Genomic DNA, 16487 nt, shown 5'->3' on the forward strand with positions numbered 1-16487 from the left:
AGTATATTGTGTATGAATGCCTAATCAGATTTAAGTATGTTGAGAGGGAAACATAATCACACCAATTAATTTCAAGTCAAGGTCAAAGATGAAGATACAAAGGAAATTTATGTAAAACTTAGAAAGTATTTAATAATTGTCATTAATTAATTAGAATAAATAAGAAAATGATTCAATATTTGTATATATGTTGTGTTCAGGTATAGTAAATTATATATGACAAGGACCTAGCTATTATAATCCTTGTTAACAAAGGGATAAAGTCCCTATTTTCTATTTTGACTTTTTTCCTGTGTACGAAATAATAATAATTAGTGATAACTCCATTTAAACACCATTTATTTCTATAAATTAGTATCCATTAAATTTAACAAAGTGCTATATTTTTCTTTTTCAAAGAAGAGAAAATTGTGCAAACAATTGTTCAATTGAATATCTTGCATGAATATGATGCATGCCTCAACTCGTACATGCATGACAGCGAGATCATTACAGTTATGTTTTGAAATCATTCTCTTACGTGTACAATTGCATGCATAGATTTCTCCACATCCATATATATATATATATATATATAATAGATGATTTTATATTAAATTGTCAAATTTTAAATTTTACAATCACATATTTATTTAAGTATTATATGATTTTATTATTTTTTAAAATACAATTTAATATACATCAACAGTTTGATAAAAAATTGAAAAATAATTATATGCATAGAGATGCATGTCATGATGTATAAATATTTATTTTGATGATATCCATATATATATATATATATACACACGTACATATATAAACATTGAAGAGCAATTAATAATCGTTGGCCAACAAACCTACCGTCCCAAGTTGAATTGGATGAAAATTTTTTAATTGAATGAAAAGGCCTCATCATTTATTGTCTTGTGCTAACCCAAAGCCTACCTTCTACCATTCATTCATTTATTTTGTACTATATAATATATATTTGCTACAATAATAAAATCTTTAATATGAGTTTTTGTCCACAACCCATATATATAAAATCCATGTCCTTTTCCTCACAAAGTGAGGCCAATAATGAAGTAAGCCAAAAAAAAAAAAAGAAATAGAAATTAAAGTTTGCTGATCAAAATGGATAAACACTCAGGAATAATTTTAATTGGTCAATGTCTCTTTCCATAATTTGATCTTATCTTCAATCAACTGTCTTCCCAATTTGCCTTAAATTCTCACAACTATTTGCTCATTTTCCATTTCTGTAGATTTCGTCCGATGCCTCTCATTAACATTTCGTCCACTAGATGGTTTCCCAAACGGAGGTATCAGCTTCAGTCAGTCCAACTTAGTATTAAAACTAGAGCTGACATTTCTGAACCAAAACACTGTTGAATCCGCAATGAGGGAAAAAGTTGCAAGAACTTGCAACTTGACTACTTGTGAAAATGACAAGCTCACCAAGCATGGGGGGCCCAATTCATCACAACAAAGTTGATCTCCTTATTCTTCATTTCTAAGTCACAATCTTCTGCTGCTAATAAATTAGGGGTTTTCTCCAAAAAGATGCATACATACGTACATACAGAAATGAAAGAAATTGATTTTCTCAAACTTTTCAGACCAGAGGTAGACAGTCATACCAAATAAATGGCTCAAGGAAACTATGAAGACTGCAATTGGAAAACCAAAAGAATCAAATAATTCTTTGAAGGACACCCTTCCAACTATCAAATAGTTGTCATATCATTGTCAAAATTTCAACGTACACAAGGTGTGAAACTGATACAGCATTTACATTGACAATTTGCAGGCTAATGTCTTCAACAGCCAAGGAAAACAGAAATCAAAAAGCTCTGACCTCATGCCAAGAAATCCAACTGCACAGGGCAGCACAAGTTTCTGCTGACCTGAAGAGAGTATCCCAATGCTTAATTATTACAAAAAATTGATGACTTGAGCGTCAGAAGATTTCTTGAATATTTGTGTTGATCAGATAGCAGGCCCCATCATGATACAAGATATTCCTGCCTCCGCTCTTCAACACTGACTTGCAACCAGCTACAGCCATAGAGACCAAAGTCTGCTAAAGGCTAAGCTTTTTACTGCTTCAGAACCTGAGGAGATTGCCAATGAAACAAATATTGCACTTGATAGAGCCTTCGAACACGTGAACAGGAACATGAATTGTTTGCTGCTCGGTATGCATGAATATTACAAAGAACAAAGGCCTAAAGAGGGGTGGAAGAAAAGCCCATTCAATTGCTTTCCAGGCCTTTCAATTTCATCTACAAAACATCTACTATACAAAATATTACTTACAATGAAAGGATAGCAGCAACTTTACCCATGCTTCAAATATCTACTCCCTGTGCAGCTGTTGTCTACCCTGCAGACTCTGTAACATATATATATAATTTTGGGAATATATGCATTATTGCAGCTGTGAGGTTTTGGCAGTCTATCATCTTGTGCCCAGCCCTAATACTAGCTCCTTTTGACGGACCTTGGTTGGCACTTCAATGTTAAGTGAAAATAGAACCACAAGCCATTTGTTTTCTTGTTCTCCTCAGTAGAATGCCTCAAGTTGTCTTCTTGACTTGTGATAAAATATCAGACAGGAAAAAAGAAAGCTCTGATTAATTCAAGGCATAATGGACCCGCTCAAGAAGTTGCACTACCTTCTTGACAGGGATACGTGAAGGTGGTTGTTTTGAACTCAACTTATGTGTATCTGGAGAAACAATGGAAAATGATAACACAGCCTCTTGTTGCATGCTTGTAAGCTCCAAGAATTGAGCTAGCATGTCACCGTCGAGTATCTTTGGTACTCCAGCCTTTATCCAGACAAACAAATGCAGAAGAACAGTAAGAAAAGAGGCAAGCTTTTCTGAATACCTGAATCCACATTAAAAAGGAGAAGAAGCATGGAAAGACTATATTATAAAGCCCCCTCCCCATGGCCCCACCCACAAACTAACTTCCGCAATTCTACAAAATGTTGAAGAAGCATAACATCTAAAACGATGAGGATGATTGGGAAAAGAAAAGGAGAGACAGAAAGAAGAAATGCTGCACAGCAAAGAGCTAATATTGAGACTTAATTGCTCCTAGATTCAATAATTTTTTTGCTGACTAAAACTACAAGCATCAAAAGTTTCATCACCATCCACAGGGTTAATAATAAAAGTAACTAGTGCCTACTGCTCAAATCAAGTCTCGAAAATTTTTTCTTACCGGGTTTTCACAGCTTCGGTACTCATTATGATCATTGCCTAGTACAGGAGCAGTCAAGGGATGAACAATGAGTCTAGCTTGGACAGCTTCCAACAGTTCGTGCTCCTCCCTACAAAAGAATTTAATTTATCAAACACAATACCCCAAATTCAGACATAAATTAGACCAAACGGCAGCCTAGCCTACGCAGCACTGAAGACCATCCACATTTTCTTACATTTACCTTGGCTCATAATTGAAACAGGGATAACCAGTTTGGCAAGCTTCCCAGTTTTATGCATGATTAAATGATCCAACACTCTGGTGGTCTAGACCTTTGGCTACTACTCTTTACAGTAACCAAGAAGCTTAAATAAGTATGGTCTTGTAAAGGGTTTTGAGGTGCCATCTAAACAACACTGGTCAATATCATCCGTCAAACTTTTAATTATTCTAGTTTTACTCTTTTACAATCTCATGAGTTTTTTATTGTAAAAATCATACCAAGGTGAAGATTTTATCAGTGTGAAGGCCCTCTAAAAATTATATTAACAAGGAAATGAATTACTACTTCAACAGATATCTAATAACAAATCTTTTCTTTGCTTATGAGACTATCAAATCAGTTTTGTGAGTTAAGCATATTCACCCCCACCCCGAGGAGGGTGAAATTCCAGCTGTATTTGTTATACTTTATTGCTTCCAGTATCTTTCAATTTACTAAATTTTATTAAAGAATAGATGTGATGTATCATGAAAGAAGGAAAAGAAAGAAGAACAAGCAATTACCTTTCCCTTCACTCCCACATTTCAAATCTCTCAAAAAGTGGAGAGATATGGAGAGAAATGACAATAACGAATACGATTCCTTATACTTTTACAAGTCTGTACTCTATGGATAAAACATGGATAGAAGGTTCTAATACTTCCCCTTGTATTAAAAAAAAAAAAGTGCTATTACTGTAAATTCATTTCACTTCCCTCCAATCTCAACAAAGAGAGATGAAATTTTACTTGAAATCGCTTCACTCGTGTCTTTGATATTACTTTTCATTTCTCTTCTCCCATCAATCCAATCACCTTTTTTTTACGTAGTAACCAGCATAATGAAGTACTAACTAAAGTGCCCATCCAACAAATTTCATAAAAAATTAAAAAAATAAATCTGACGGTGATAACATGACAGTCATCAGGAATAATCCACATCAATAACCACTGCAGCAGCCATCAATTTATATGGAAAGTTTGGCTATATAGATAAAAATCTTTGAACAACTCTTTGAAGCAAAGGCCATAACAACTGCAACAATTCTAAATGTTACTAATAATTCTTGTTTTCTTCATTAGTGTACAATGATTTCCATCAAAGGTTTAGCTGCTTCCTCTCTCTCTCAAAACATTGGTATGGTTTAACCTTCAAGGTGAACATTTTCATCTTGTACCTTATTAATTTTAAGTCCTTGATTAAAATTTAAAAAATAATCCTTAATACATTAGATTATAAGGTTTTCAAGTTTCTTATTTTATGAAAAATTAATTCAATAAAATATTAAAGATACCAAGAGCCAAAAATGAAAAAGTTTGACTGTAAAAGTCAAAAACTAAACCAACATTTAGAGGACAAGCAGTGTGAGTATATAATTCAATCATAACATAACATTTGTCTGACATGTAGATCCAAATCTTTGATCCTTGCTGTGATCTCCTAAGGCAATCATTTTTGAAAAAATAAATAATCCTAAACCAACACTCCATATCCATTATATACAGTTGTACAGAACAATTAGGTAGTACTTTCAACAGAAAATGTAAAAGGTGAGAAGAATATTTTCTAAGAAAAAAGAAAGAAAACAATTCCTTTGCCCCCAAACATTAATCCATACCTTGATATAGGAATGAAGATCATTATGCTTCCTAGGAGCGTGCTGGCCATTATAGTACCATGTGAAGGGTCAACACTCGCATTAAGACCCTCACAGCTGTTCAACAAATCATCCGCTGGGAGTTTGTAAATAAATGAACCCTACAAGGAAGAACATAGAACATCATCACAGAACTAGGTAAAATGGAAAAATCATATGCTTCAAAAATAATGAAGTATATTATCATGAGCAAAAAGAAGCAAAAGACAACATAACCACTGTACACTGTTCAGAATTTAAGCACAAAATGGGATCTCTAGAATGCAGGAAAAATAAAAATGCTGCATATTATTCTGACCTATCAAAAACGGGGATGCCACAAAAGAAAGAACTTATTATTCAGTTTGATCAACCTATTTGAGAAGAAAATGTAGCAGACAAGAAATTCTTCTTCTACATGCATTATTTTTGTTTACTAGATAAAATCTGCTAGATCAAAAAGCTACTCCAAAAATTTTTTTCCCCCCTGATGAATACTCCAAAATTGCAAAACATTCAAAAATAATACATTAAACTGATAAACCATAATGGCAACTTCTCATAAAGATGATGTCCACCTTTTTCTCAATCAATTAAAAACAAACATCTTCCACAACATCAGAGCATGATTATTTCAAAGTCGACACACATAAGAAGTGAAATTCTATACCATGAAAAAATTTTGAGAAAATATAGTTGTTAGTCAAAGCTACATACTTCTAGCATATTTTGACCTCACAACAACTCAAAAAATTCAAGTTAAATGATTGCACTAATGCTGCATACTAGTCAAGATGACCCTCTGATAGATTCCCAAAGAACTCCATACTCAAACAAATTGAATCAAGCTCTCAATACCTAAAAAGGAGGTCCCATGAATTATATATAACAAACCGCTGCATGGGGTCATATGTAGCCACAAAACACCAATACCTCTACCATCAATTGAAGTGCTATACTACATTTTCATTATAGTTTACTCTTGATCACCCCATTTTCACTGTCCTCATTATTGCTTTCCTACATGCAAGACTTCTCTTATTACACCATTAGAATAACCAATTTATTTCACATTTTTACTCTGAAAGCAACAGACTTGAAGTAGAGCCTGGAATTTTCATCTTCCATCAGGATTTCACAGAACAATAGAAAGATAATACTGTTGTTCAGCCACCAAGGTCAGTGATCTTTAGTTGGCCTTCAAATTTGCTAACAGGACCTCACATTACCAAATGTCTCTGCAGAAAAAGTAATCATGAAGCACGTTAACTTGCCTTCCTGATGCTCATGGCAATCTCACCCATATAGTATGCACTAGTCAGTGTCAAGTTGCGTTCAGGACTTGCATTATCTGGGACATAAAAAAAGAATAAATTGAGTAAGTTTTTCCATGCAGAAACATAAGCATGCCAGCAGGTAAAATACACATTAACAAAGAGATTATCACACTTTCATTATTTATTTCCTCTCTGTTCAATTGTTTGGGTTGAGGGGTTAATCTCCATTATTTCCTAGACACAGACCATGTTATCTGATATAACTAAAAGAAGATCTTGATACTGCTCCTAAAACAATATTTCCTCTTCACATTTGTATTGCCCTAGGAGCAGTACTCTCTTTTAAAACTTGACTGCTTAATTCTTTTTACTTTCTCTTTTTACAAGGTTTAGGCCGTTTTTACATAGTTTTGGGCTTTTGTAGTCTTAAAGTAATTGCCAGTTGGGATATTTTTTCCTTTATTTCCAGAATTCCATTCTCTCCCTTCCCTTACACATACACTTGAACTTCGAATGTTATTTCTGTTTATATTATTTAAAAAAAAAAAAAACATATCTTGCCCTTGGTACATATCTCCATGAGAAAATTAAAATATGTAAGGTCAAAAATTTTGTGTATAATGAAAGGGGAGAAAAAGAGATGGAGAAAACCATGAGGATAAAACAAAGGCCATTTAAGGAAGGTTTGATTAAAAAAGAAATAGGGGTTTATCATTCTTTCAATATGATTTATCACTTCTTCTTTTTTTTTTTTTTTGAAAAGCACTGATTTATCACTACTATGTGTCTAAGGTCAAAGTATTTATCATTTTTCAATGATACGTTTTAATCTTGTATATCTAAGATTCAAAAATCCAAGAACTTTCATTAGAATAGAATTTTGCCCACAAATATTTGTTTCTGGCTATAACTAAAAAAAACTTTAGTAAATAGTATTCTTTTATGATTAATCATAATTTAATAAACTTGTATTCTAAATGTAGTTGTATCAATCATTTAAATATAAAATTATTCTTCTTTAAGAAAACTTTAAAAGACATGCTTCACTATGTCCAACAACATGACACATCACTAACATATAATCACATCATCTGATTAATAATATTTTTTAGCTCACTAATCTTATATATTGTTAAACTATTCTAAAAATGTTGTACATCAAAATTTATTATACAATTAACATGCAATTTATTTTCAATATACCATTTTATTTAGGGCCTGCTACAACACAGGTTATATGGCAATATATAATTTCTCTACACAAAACAGTTTTCTTCCTTTGCACAACATGAGTCTATTTTCACAACATTGAAGCCATAGCCTTTAGCCAACCATAGCAAAACTAATAAGAGAACTTGAAAGAGAAAGGTAGGCTTCACAGAACTTAAAAGAATAAATTTATATATGCCCATACATTATGAAAAGATTAATGGTTTCACATAAAAGTTCACAGAGAACTTACCTTCCAGACGATCTGAACAAGACAAGACAGCAACGCTGCCCTTACGATCTGAAACAACAGCAGTATCAACATCTGTAAGAACACAATCAGCAACTAACCTCTGGGATGGGTCACAGTATGTTTGATCCAGCTTTTTGGTCTCCTAGCATATGTGAAAGCATAGTAAATTCAGAACAAATATCAGAGACAAAATCCAATTAACACCTACAACTATCCAATTGGCAAGGGTGTTGTAGGTAGGTATGGAACAACTGCTTACACTATAAGCTTTAAAAGAAATGACATTGAAAACAAATTTACTTTTACAAATCTGCAATTTTTTCTCACCTCATGATATGAATAGAAAAGAATGCCATCACGACAATCGCCTACTGCAATTCTAGTAGAATGTGCAGTCAATGACATTATCATAAACCGCGTCCTCGCTAATGCAAATCTTCTCACCCTTTGAGGATTACCACTTAGAAAAGCACATACATAAAACTGAAAGAAGAGGATCAACATCTTCAAAAGCTTATTAACAGAATGACTCTAGCATCTTAAAGGAATAAATTATGATTTTTTTTCAACTTACAGTATTACCAGCAGAAGCCAAGAAGTAATGATCTAGATATGGACATATTGCAAGTACCATTGCAGGCCAAGTGGTCGCATAAGCTAGCCGCAACTGCCATGCTTCAGTTTCTTCCAGTTTTATTCCATCACAGCTAGTATCATCTGGGCTACTGCATATACTACTGCTTGATAGTTGTTCATTGGCATGGCCAACAATTTCACAGAATGGTGAGTTTCGTTGGGAAGATGACCCAGCCATAGAAGAGAACGTCATTGAACCGCTATCTGAATTTTGCACATGTTCAATGCAGAGGACAATTAGACGGCCCTTGGTGCTGTAGCAAAAATGGAAAAAGAGAAAAACTTATTGTCAATCAGAGGGATTCCCAAGCCCCTTTCTGGGAAAATAATTATCCAGTATCAGCCACCATGCCTTCTAGCAAAGATACAAATTTCAGCAATTCAATACTAAAAAATATGAAAAATATGGATAATAAAGTAAATGAACCTTTCAGCTTCACCACTGGGCATTATTGCTGGACCAGGAGACAGACTAGTTCCAACAACCAGAACCTGCTCATTTCCAGCCCTAACTAGCTCCATGCATTTTCCTGTTTCTCCAAGTTCCAGTTTGAAAGATGCCACCACAGAGACAGTAAGGGGGTCGACACAACAAATATCAGAAGAACATGTATCGTTACTTAGATCGGTCCTCATCACAATTAAAAGCTTGCTTTCACTATGATACAGGACCTTCCGAGGAGTGCCTCCAAGATGAAACTTCTGCACGTTAAGCCGATTACCGTGCACCATCTCCACCTAAAACATCATGCAATTGATCATATATATGAACCAAACAAGGAAAATAAAAGAAGCATTCAAAAGCAACACTTACATATTATAATATCATGAAAGGAGAACAATTAGTAACATTGAGCCAATCATTCACCAGTCTAAAGATTGAGCCAATCATTCACCAGTCTGAAGTTTGGCTGTTCTTACCATAAATAAGAAACCACAATCTTTTAAGAACTATCTATTACTATTAATCATGTTTTTTTTTCTACGAAGAAAAAGGTTGTAATAATATCATTGAAGTCATTGAAGGCCACCTTTACTAAATTCCCCCTAATGTCCACCACACAACTTTTGTCACCCAACCCACTCACAGATCCCTCATGACCTTCTTCATTTCTACAGATCTCATGACAACATACACCAGCAGCTGAGATCAATTAAAGTGTTGCAGAAATTGCACTAATACAAAGTTAATAGTTTCAATTGATCAGATACTAAATTCCAACAACAGTTTTCTATTTACTATATTTTTTATTCAACTGCCTTCATTAAGCTATCAAACCATGTGCTTGGGTTTCCTTTACATGAGAAATGGGCTCACCATATGCCAAAAAGCAAAAAATCCTATATTCAGATAAATAACAAAACACATAGACACAGGAAAATACCAAGGTGTGTTGAGTATTTGGCAATTAATTTATGCATCAGGGATAGAATGGATGCAACGATAAACATCCAGTAAGATTCAGGATGAGTAAGCATCGGTAATACGAATGAGAATATTGCATCCCTACTTTTGTAAAAGGGAACCTTACATCAGAACTTAGAAAACAGCAAGTCGATTATCATTTTGAATAGTTAACCAGCTTCGCTTGAGTCCATTTAAATATAGTGTTGGTACTGAAGTGCTGAAATCAAGCTCACCCATGCTTTGAACTTTTTTTTTTTTGACACAAAAGGGAGCACAATGGCTCAAACCTAGGATCTCTATCCAAATCCCACCCCACTCTTACCACTTAAGCTAAGCCCAAGTGGCTGCTTTGCACTATACAAGTGTGAAAATGAATCCCCCAACTTGGACAGGAAAGGAAAGATGCCATCAATATTCAATAGGACATTAATGCTAGCTCTACACAGTGGAAGTTCCACAAATAACAAGTAGACCATCAAATTTTCCAACATAATTTGTGATAATACAATATCTGAAGGAAAATGTAATTCACAAGAAAGCATTTACATCTAATAATCTAATGCAAGCATTACCAAATTCAATAAATCCATACATTACCAAATTCAATAAATCCATACAATCTTATATTTGTTACTAAGCACACAGACAAACCTCAAAGTATTTATGGAAAGAGAACTCTGACAAAAATGAAGCCAGAAAAATATAGCAAATGTATACAATGCCAAAAAAATTATGGGCAAATAGTTCATATCCAGCATTTACTTCAGAGAATTTATTCCCAACAGTCAAAAAAGTAAAAAGCTACCATTTATAGAACATCATGGTCAAATAGTTCAATCCAGCATTTACTTCAGAGCATTTATTCCAAACAGTCAATAAGTCAAAAACTACAGTTCCAGGGTAGAAACACAAACAAGTATCCTTAACAGAATGATAGTTAAACAACCACAGTAATTCAATTGTCAACAGATAATGATTCTTACCAAATGTAAACTGTTTTCTGTGACAAACAAAATTCCTTTAGGGCATTCAGCAGAACATACAGGGGTTGCATGTGTGGAAGGTTGAAATGATATAGAAGTATAAGAAAGGCTGTGCCTAGCCGTATGCAATAACCAAGGCCTGTCACTGAGAGCTATAATATCAGCATCAAGTGAATCACTCAGGGGAACCAGGAAAACGGGGGTAATGCCAATTCTACGGGTCGCAATCAATTGAAGATTAATAGGAAGGTCATCTTTCTCACTCACATTAACAGCACATATCTCTGAACCGAATAAATTTGCAGTTTTTGTATTCAATAAAACTCTATCAACATTTTCCGGAAGAGGACTAGTAGAACTACAACATTCTGATGAAGAAGTAGCAACAGCAGATGGCCACTCAAATCGAAGCAGCATTCCATTCCTCAACCCTGACAGAACATAAAACTGATCAACTAGTACTAGCCTTACGTCTTGAGGAATGCAACCACTAACAGCAGTTTCCATAGCACTTGCTAGTGAAATTGTTCCAGTAGCAAGAACTCTAAGACCTTGAGGTGTAAATGACAGAATTTCGACTGAAGGCCTATGTGTACCAATAACAAAGGTGATACCCATGCCAACTCCAACAGGAAGAACAGCCGTGTGGATATTATCCACCGGATTTAAGGAAGAGCTTGAATGCCTTGGCTCAAAATGCTTCTTTGGTATTGATATGCATGATAATTCATACCGCAATTTCACATGCTGTAATTCATAAATTTCATGATGATATGCAGATAGTGATCTGACCCCAAGAATAAATAGAAAATATGGATTAGAAGTAGAGACAACTATCAAATTTTGCCCAACTGCCCCCAAACTAATACTTATGTTATCTGGGGACCAAGATGTGCAAACTGGAGAAGACAAAGGGATACCTTCAGAATGGGCAGCCTTCGTAGGCAAACAAAGCCTAATTGCATTTTGGTGAATCTGGACAAGCTGACCATCACCCACAAGGCCACATGCCAAAGTACATACGTCAGGTTGGAAACCAACTGAATCAGTAACGTCAGTAAAGCTTAATCCAACTGAAAGTACCCTAGTTTCTTCAACAAATGATAACACAAGAAAAGAATGATAAGAATCTTCTACTTTCATCTGAACTGTCCAAGTTCCAGTTATGCCTTGGTAAATAGCAGCAGTCTTTAAAAGCTTTTCAACACTAATACCACTTTGTATAATTCTTAATGATCCCTCTGGTGCAACACCACAGCATGCAAACATTTCATCACGTTTCTCACCATGGTAATCCACTATTGACATGTCCAAGATTGGTGCTATATTTTGAATAGGACTTGTGTATATTAGCCTCTCATTTTCTACCTTAAGGACCAGACCATCCCCCATTTCTACAATTGCTACCAGGAACCCACCATCCACCCACAAAAGGGACTTGCAAGGTTGACCCCTGTAGAGACAATCAGATATATTCACTTTCGGATTATCAGAATCAAAAGAAATCTCAATCATGAAAAATTCTCCAGTATCAAGACAAAAAATCATCCTTGGACTTCTATCACTTTTTGGTTCCCAACTAAATGAGCATACATGTTTGCAGGTAAATTTTCCATTGCCACTGTCCCCATCTATACACATCGGATCATAATCACTCAGCTGAAGTAAAGCGCATGCAGCAACATTAAATAAGCCTTCATCATCAACATCATGTGCTCTAAATGAGTCTTCAATAAAATTTTGTTCTTCTAGTGTATGGCCTGAAAAGTTTAAGGTTGTTCTGTACACACAATGGGGATTGTGTGCATCACTAAGATCCATCAGGAGAGCATCACCAACCCTCAATAGGAATGCAAATCCACAAGAATCAGGTACTTCGACAATGCTATGTGCTAGTGGTCCAGCTTCAAGATATTGCGAAACAACATAAACTGCACGTTCTTTAATATTCCATCCCAACAAAACCAGTTCATTCAGGGCATTTCCTTTCCTGCAGCAACAAAAAGTAGCCCTTTCTTGATTAGCCTAAGCATAAAATTTGATAAAAGCATCCCATGGGAATACAAGAAAACTGTAAATATGACTATTTCCTAGATGGTAATTATACATTCAGTTCATACCTATTCAGAACAATGGCTAGAACAGGATTGTGCTCCTTGTTTGGTTGGAAAGAATCTTTTGAAACAAAGCACATGCTCCATATTGTACCACGTATACTAGTTCTTTGGGCACTTCTGGTAGAACTCACACTGCCTTCATTTTCAGGAGGATAAAATATTCTCTGAAATACTCACAAATAAGATCTCATAACTCCATACGCACAGTAAAAACAAACAAAAGCCATCCATAAATTGCTGCCGCAACACAAAAGTTTGAAAATTGCAATACCTCATCAATAATATCATCCCCAGCAGACATTGAAAGGGAAAAAAGAGCCAATCGATCTTCATAAGCACTAGTAGCAATGAAACAGCCACTGTAAAAGGAAAATAATAGAAGTTAGGGCCATCCATGGCATTGCTAATTGCAATACTTTTCAGTACTTCTAATGAATCTGGTTTCAACATGCACACAGAGACAAGAAAATAACATACAAAGCTTAATATTTGGTACAATTCAACATACGTGGAATCAACAGCTAGCATTCTTCCAAGTTGATGCCTTGAGTTTCCAGGATCAGAAAGCTGAACATGGGCCACGGGAAAAAACCTATTTCAAAAAATATGTATTGTCACAGTAGAAATGAGCATACCAAGACGTCAACAGTAGAAGCACTTAAGCACCTTCTCTATCAACATGGAAAATTGAACTACAGGACAGAAAATACAACCTGTGCATCTCAATGCAAAATGTGAGAAATGATAGCTTTCCAGAATCAGAAATAACAATCAACAGGTCTTTCCCACGCATCTAAATGAAAAAAAAAAACGAAAGAAAATCAATTTAACATAAAATGCTATTACAATATATCACAGAAAACTGCTTGTAATCATATTTGCTTTACTTTACTCTAGCAAATTAATTCTTAAAAAAATAAAGCAAGAAATCACTTCACTGTGATGAATGAAAATCAAGAGGAGATGTCCTACAATGCTTCCATTATAGGTTTCTGTGCAGACCTGTGGATTTCGTGCACAGACCTTCTCATTCCAAGGTAGAATGGCAAGATCCTTAATGGTACCAAATACAGTCTGCTCACAGATAGATGTCACAATACCATCTTCACCCATTATTACCAGCTCTATGGACGTCTCCTGAATAATACACCACCGTACAATCAGTCAGATTAGATATCTTTTTTACAGGAGCATGATAAATTCACTACAATTTCAGAAGCAAGAAAATCAACTCATACAACAAAGAGTCATTCTCAAAGCAGAGCAAACTTAGACAGCTTTCTGGGGGAATAAGATCAACAATCCATAACCCTTTATTCCTTTTAATCTAAACCTGTGTCATTTTTGGTTGGAAAAAGTCTTCTATATTTATTTGTTTATTATATTACATTTAAAAAAAAAATCAATTGCAACCCCTTTTCCATATTGGCTCATGATGCCACTATTCCAAATGAGGACCTCTGTTTTTTTTTTATTATTACTATTTAGATGGCTTTTGCAAGACAATTCTAAAACTACACTTTTTTATTCACAAAATTAAGTTTCTAGCATAAATTGAAATGAATGATAACACCTAATTGGTTACTAAAACATTTAGTCTTCATGAGCATGCCTATTTCAACATTTAAGTCACTGTCTAAGTCAAGTTGTGAAACCGACATGATTTTTGGACCTAGTGATCTCCAAGAATCAAATATCTCTAATAGCCTTATATAAACTGTTTTATTGAAGCAAGAAGACATTAAGGAGCACATGTAATTTAAATTTCTTTCTCTTTACAGCATTATCCATTATCAACAGTTCTCCCCATTTTATAAGGTAATCATTTACAGTCAATAACTTAAAAGTGTCTGCACACACGTAGTGTGTGCGTCAAATTCTAATGTGCCCCTGGTTGAATGTCTGCAGGCGTGTGTTGGTGTGATATGATAATGTGGCATTCAAGGAATTTTTTATCTGAAGTCATAAGATTAAAGTATCATAGTCCATTACAAAGAATGAGAGGGACATTAAATAGGATGATAAAAATAGATATAAATAAAAACCAGCCATAGAGTAAAATGGAGGTATAGCAAATTGAATATCCAAGCTATAAGATAAACTAAAATTATTAGAAAGGACCATGTTTCGAGCATTGGGATTTAAACAAGAGATAAAGCTATGTCATTAGAGAAATGCTATTGGCAGAGTTAATGGTCGTGCTGCAATGAACCATGCAAATATCAGTTAGAATGTAAGTAATTTCTGGTTCATACGCATATTTTGTCAAAAAGCATTACATTCAAAACAGTGAAATTAACAATAATTAAATATAGGATAAGGAATATTCGACTCTTTTCCTAATAGAATTCACCTCTCACAAATTAAGATTAAACCACACAGAGTGTATTTAAAGCCTGAATAAACAAAAACTCTTAAATTGAAAAAAAAAATGAAAGTACGGTCTAAATGCAAGTTGATTATTGTTTCTAGTAGTCAGTAAATTGATCAAATTCGTATGAATAAAAACCGAAATGAATACAAAGGAAGCACCTTGCCGAAAACGACGTCGAAGGAAGACGGAGAGCGGAGATGACCATAAGCGACCTGTAGAACAACGCTTCCCCTGAGGACACACTTTGCAAGGTAGTTAACGCCTTGGGAAGAAGCAGTCGCCGACGAAGATGAAGGCGAAGAGGAAGATGCTTTTGCGGTCGAGCACTCTTCCTCCGAGAGCGCCATTTTCTTTTTGTTGTCCTTTCGGGAGTGGAAGAGCTAGGGTTTTTCCTTTTTGCCTGATCGGATTTTTGGAATTTCGTTTCTTATTGTTAATCGAGAAGAGAAGGGTTTACTTTAGGTTAGATGGAGATGGTGGTTTCTCCTGCGGAGAGTGGTTCCATGCGGTGCGAAATGAACATCAGAGGTGTTCTTTCTGGAGCCTGTAAACTCTTTTTTTAATTTAATTTGTTGGCATCACTGTCTGTGAGAGAGGGACAGACCAGAGAAAAGAGATGGGATTACTTAAATCTGGATTTTTTTTTTAATGTGATTATTTGGATTTATCACACAAATCCAAAATGAAAAAAAAAAAAAAGCAGATTAGTGAATGCTTTCTTCTCATAAAAATCTCTTATTTTCTTTTATATATGAGAATATAAAATATGAAAATAAATGAGTGGTGTTTGGACACATTTACAAATAACTTTTTCATTATAAAAACAAAAATAAATGCTTAGTTTTTATAATTTATAAATTTTAGCTTACATGTGTAATCATACGAGTGAAAGTGTTATAGTTAGTGCATCGATGTAAGACATGGGATGGGATTAATGTGATGTTTATAATATAGTGTTTTTTTTATTTAATGAGTACAAAATATATTTTTAAAATTAAAAATGCGAATTCTTAACAAATGGTAGTAAAATAGAATTAATTTTTCATTAATATGAGTTACATTCGAATTAAGATAAATCTCTCTTTTTTATATATAAAAAAGTCAATAAAGAACGTGAGTGGCTAAGTTCATAAC

At 34.5% G+C, this 16487-nt stretch overlaps 1 protein-coding gene across 5 annotated transcripts; it reads right to left on the minus strand.

Moving 5' to 3' along the window:
* Window positions 1643-15960, minus strand: LOC18599196 (pre-mRNA-splicing factor RSE1). Of its 5 annotated transcripts, none has more exons than XR_001928131.1 (16): window positions 15512-15960; window positions 13952-14116; window positions 13693-13772; window positions 13488-13571; window positions 13251-13338; window positions 12983-13143; window positions 10863-12852; window positions 8899-9209; window positions 8410-8725; window positions 8163-8318; window positions 7836-7977; window positions 6371-6447; window positions 5079-5218; window positions 3217-3325; window positions 2302-2816; window positions 1643-2096 (listed from the first exon to the last, which is right to left on the minus strand). XR_001928131.1 is itself a non-coding variant. In XM_007029054.2 (15 exons), the coding sequence occupies exons 1-15, from the start codon at window positions 15698-15700 to the stop codon at window positions 2619-2621; spliced, it is 4176 nt and encodes a 1391-aa protein (XP_007029116.2). In that variant the 5' UTR covers window positions 15701-15960; the 3' UTR covers window positions 1643-2618. The 5 variants fall into 5 exon arrangements, 3 of the variants coding, with proteins under 3 accessions (XP_007029116.2, XP_007029117.2, XP_017977161.1); XR_001928130.1 differs by having other exon boundaries at window positions 1643-2210; XM_007029054.2 differs by having other exon boundaries at window positions 1643-2816; window positions 13982-14116.

The sequence above is a fragment of the Theobroma cacao genome, chromosome 5 (genome assembly GCF_000208745.1).
Source record: "Theobroma cacao cultivar B97-61/B2 chromosome 5, Criollo_cocoa_genome_V2, whole genome shotgun sequence".
NCBI lineage: Eukaryota > Viridiplantae > Streptophyta > Magnoliopsida > Malvales > Malvaceae > Theobroma > Theobroma cacao.

Bases quoted from the DNA above. Each gene is read 5' to 3' on its own strand.
- LOC18599196 (XM_007029055.2), bottom strand. From the start codon at position 15,700: ATGGCGCTCTCGGAGGAAGAGTGCTCGACCGCAAAAGCATCTTCCTCT. The intron at 13,773-13,951 runs GTAGGACATCTC...TTTTTCATTTAG, and splicing joins AAACCTATAATGGAAGCATT to ATGCGTGGGAAAGACCTGTT. The intron at 13,572-13,692 runs GTTGTATTTTCT...TTTTTGAAATAG, and splicing joins TTTTGCATTGAGATGCACAG to GTTTTTTCCCGTGGCCCATG.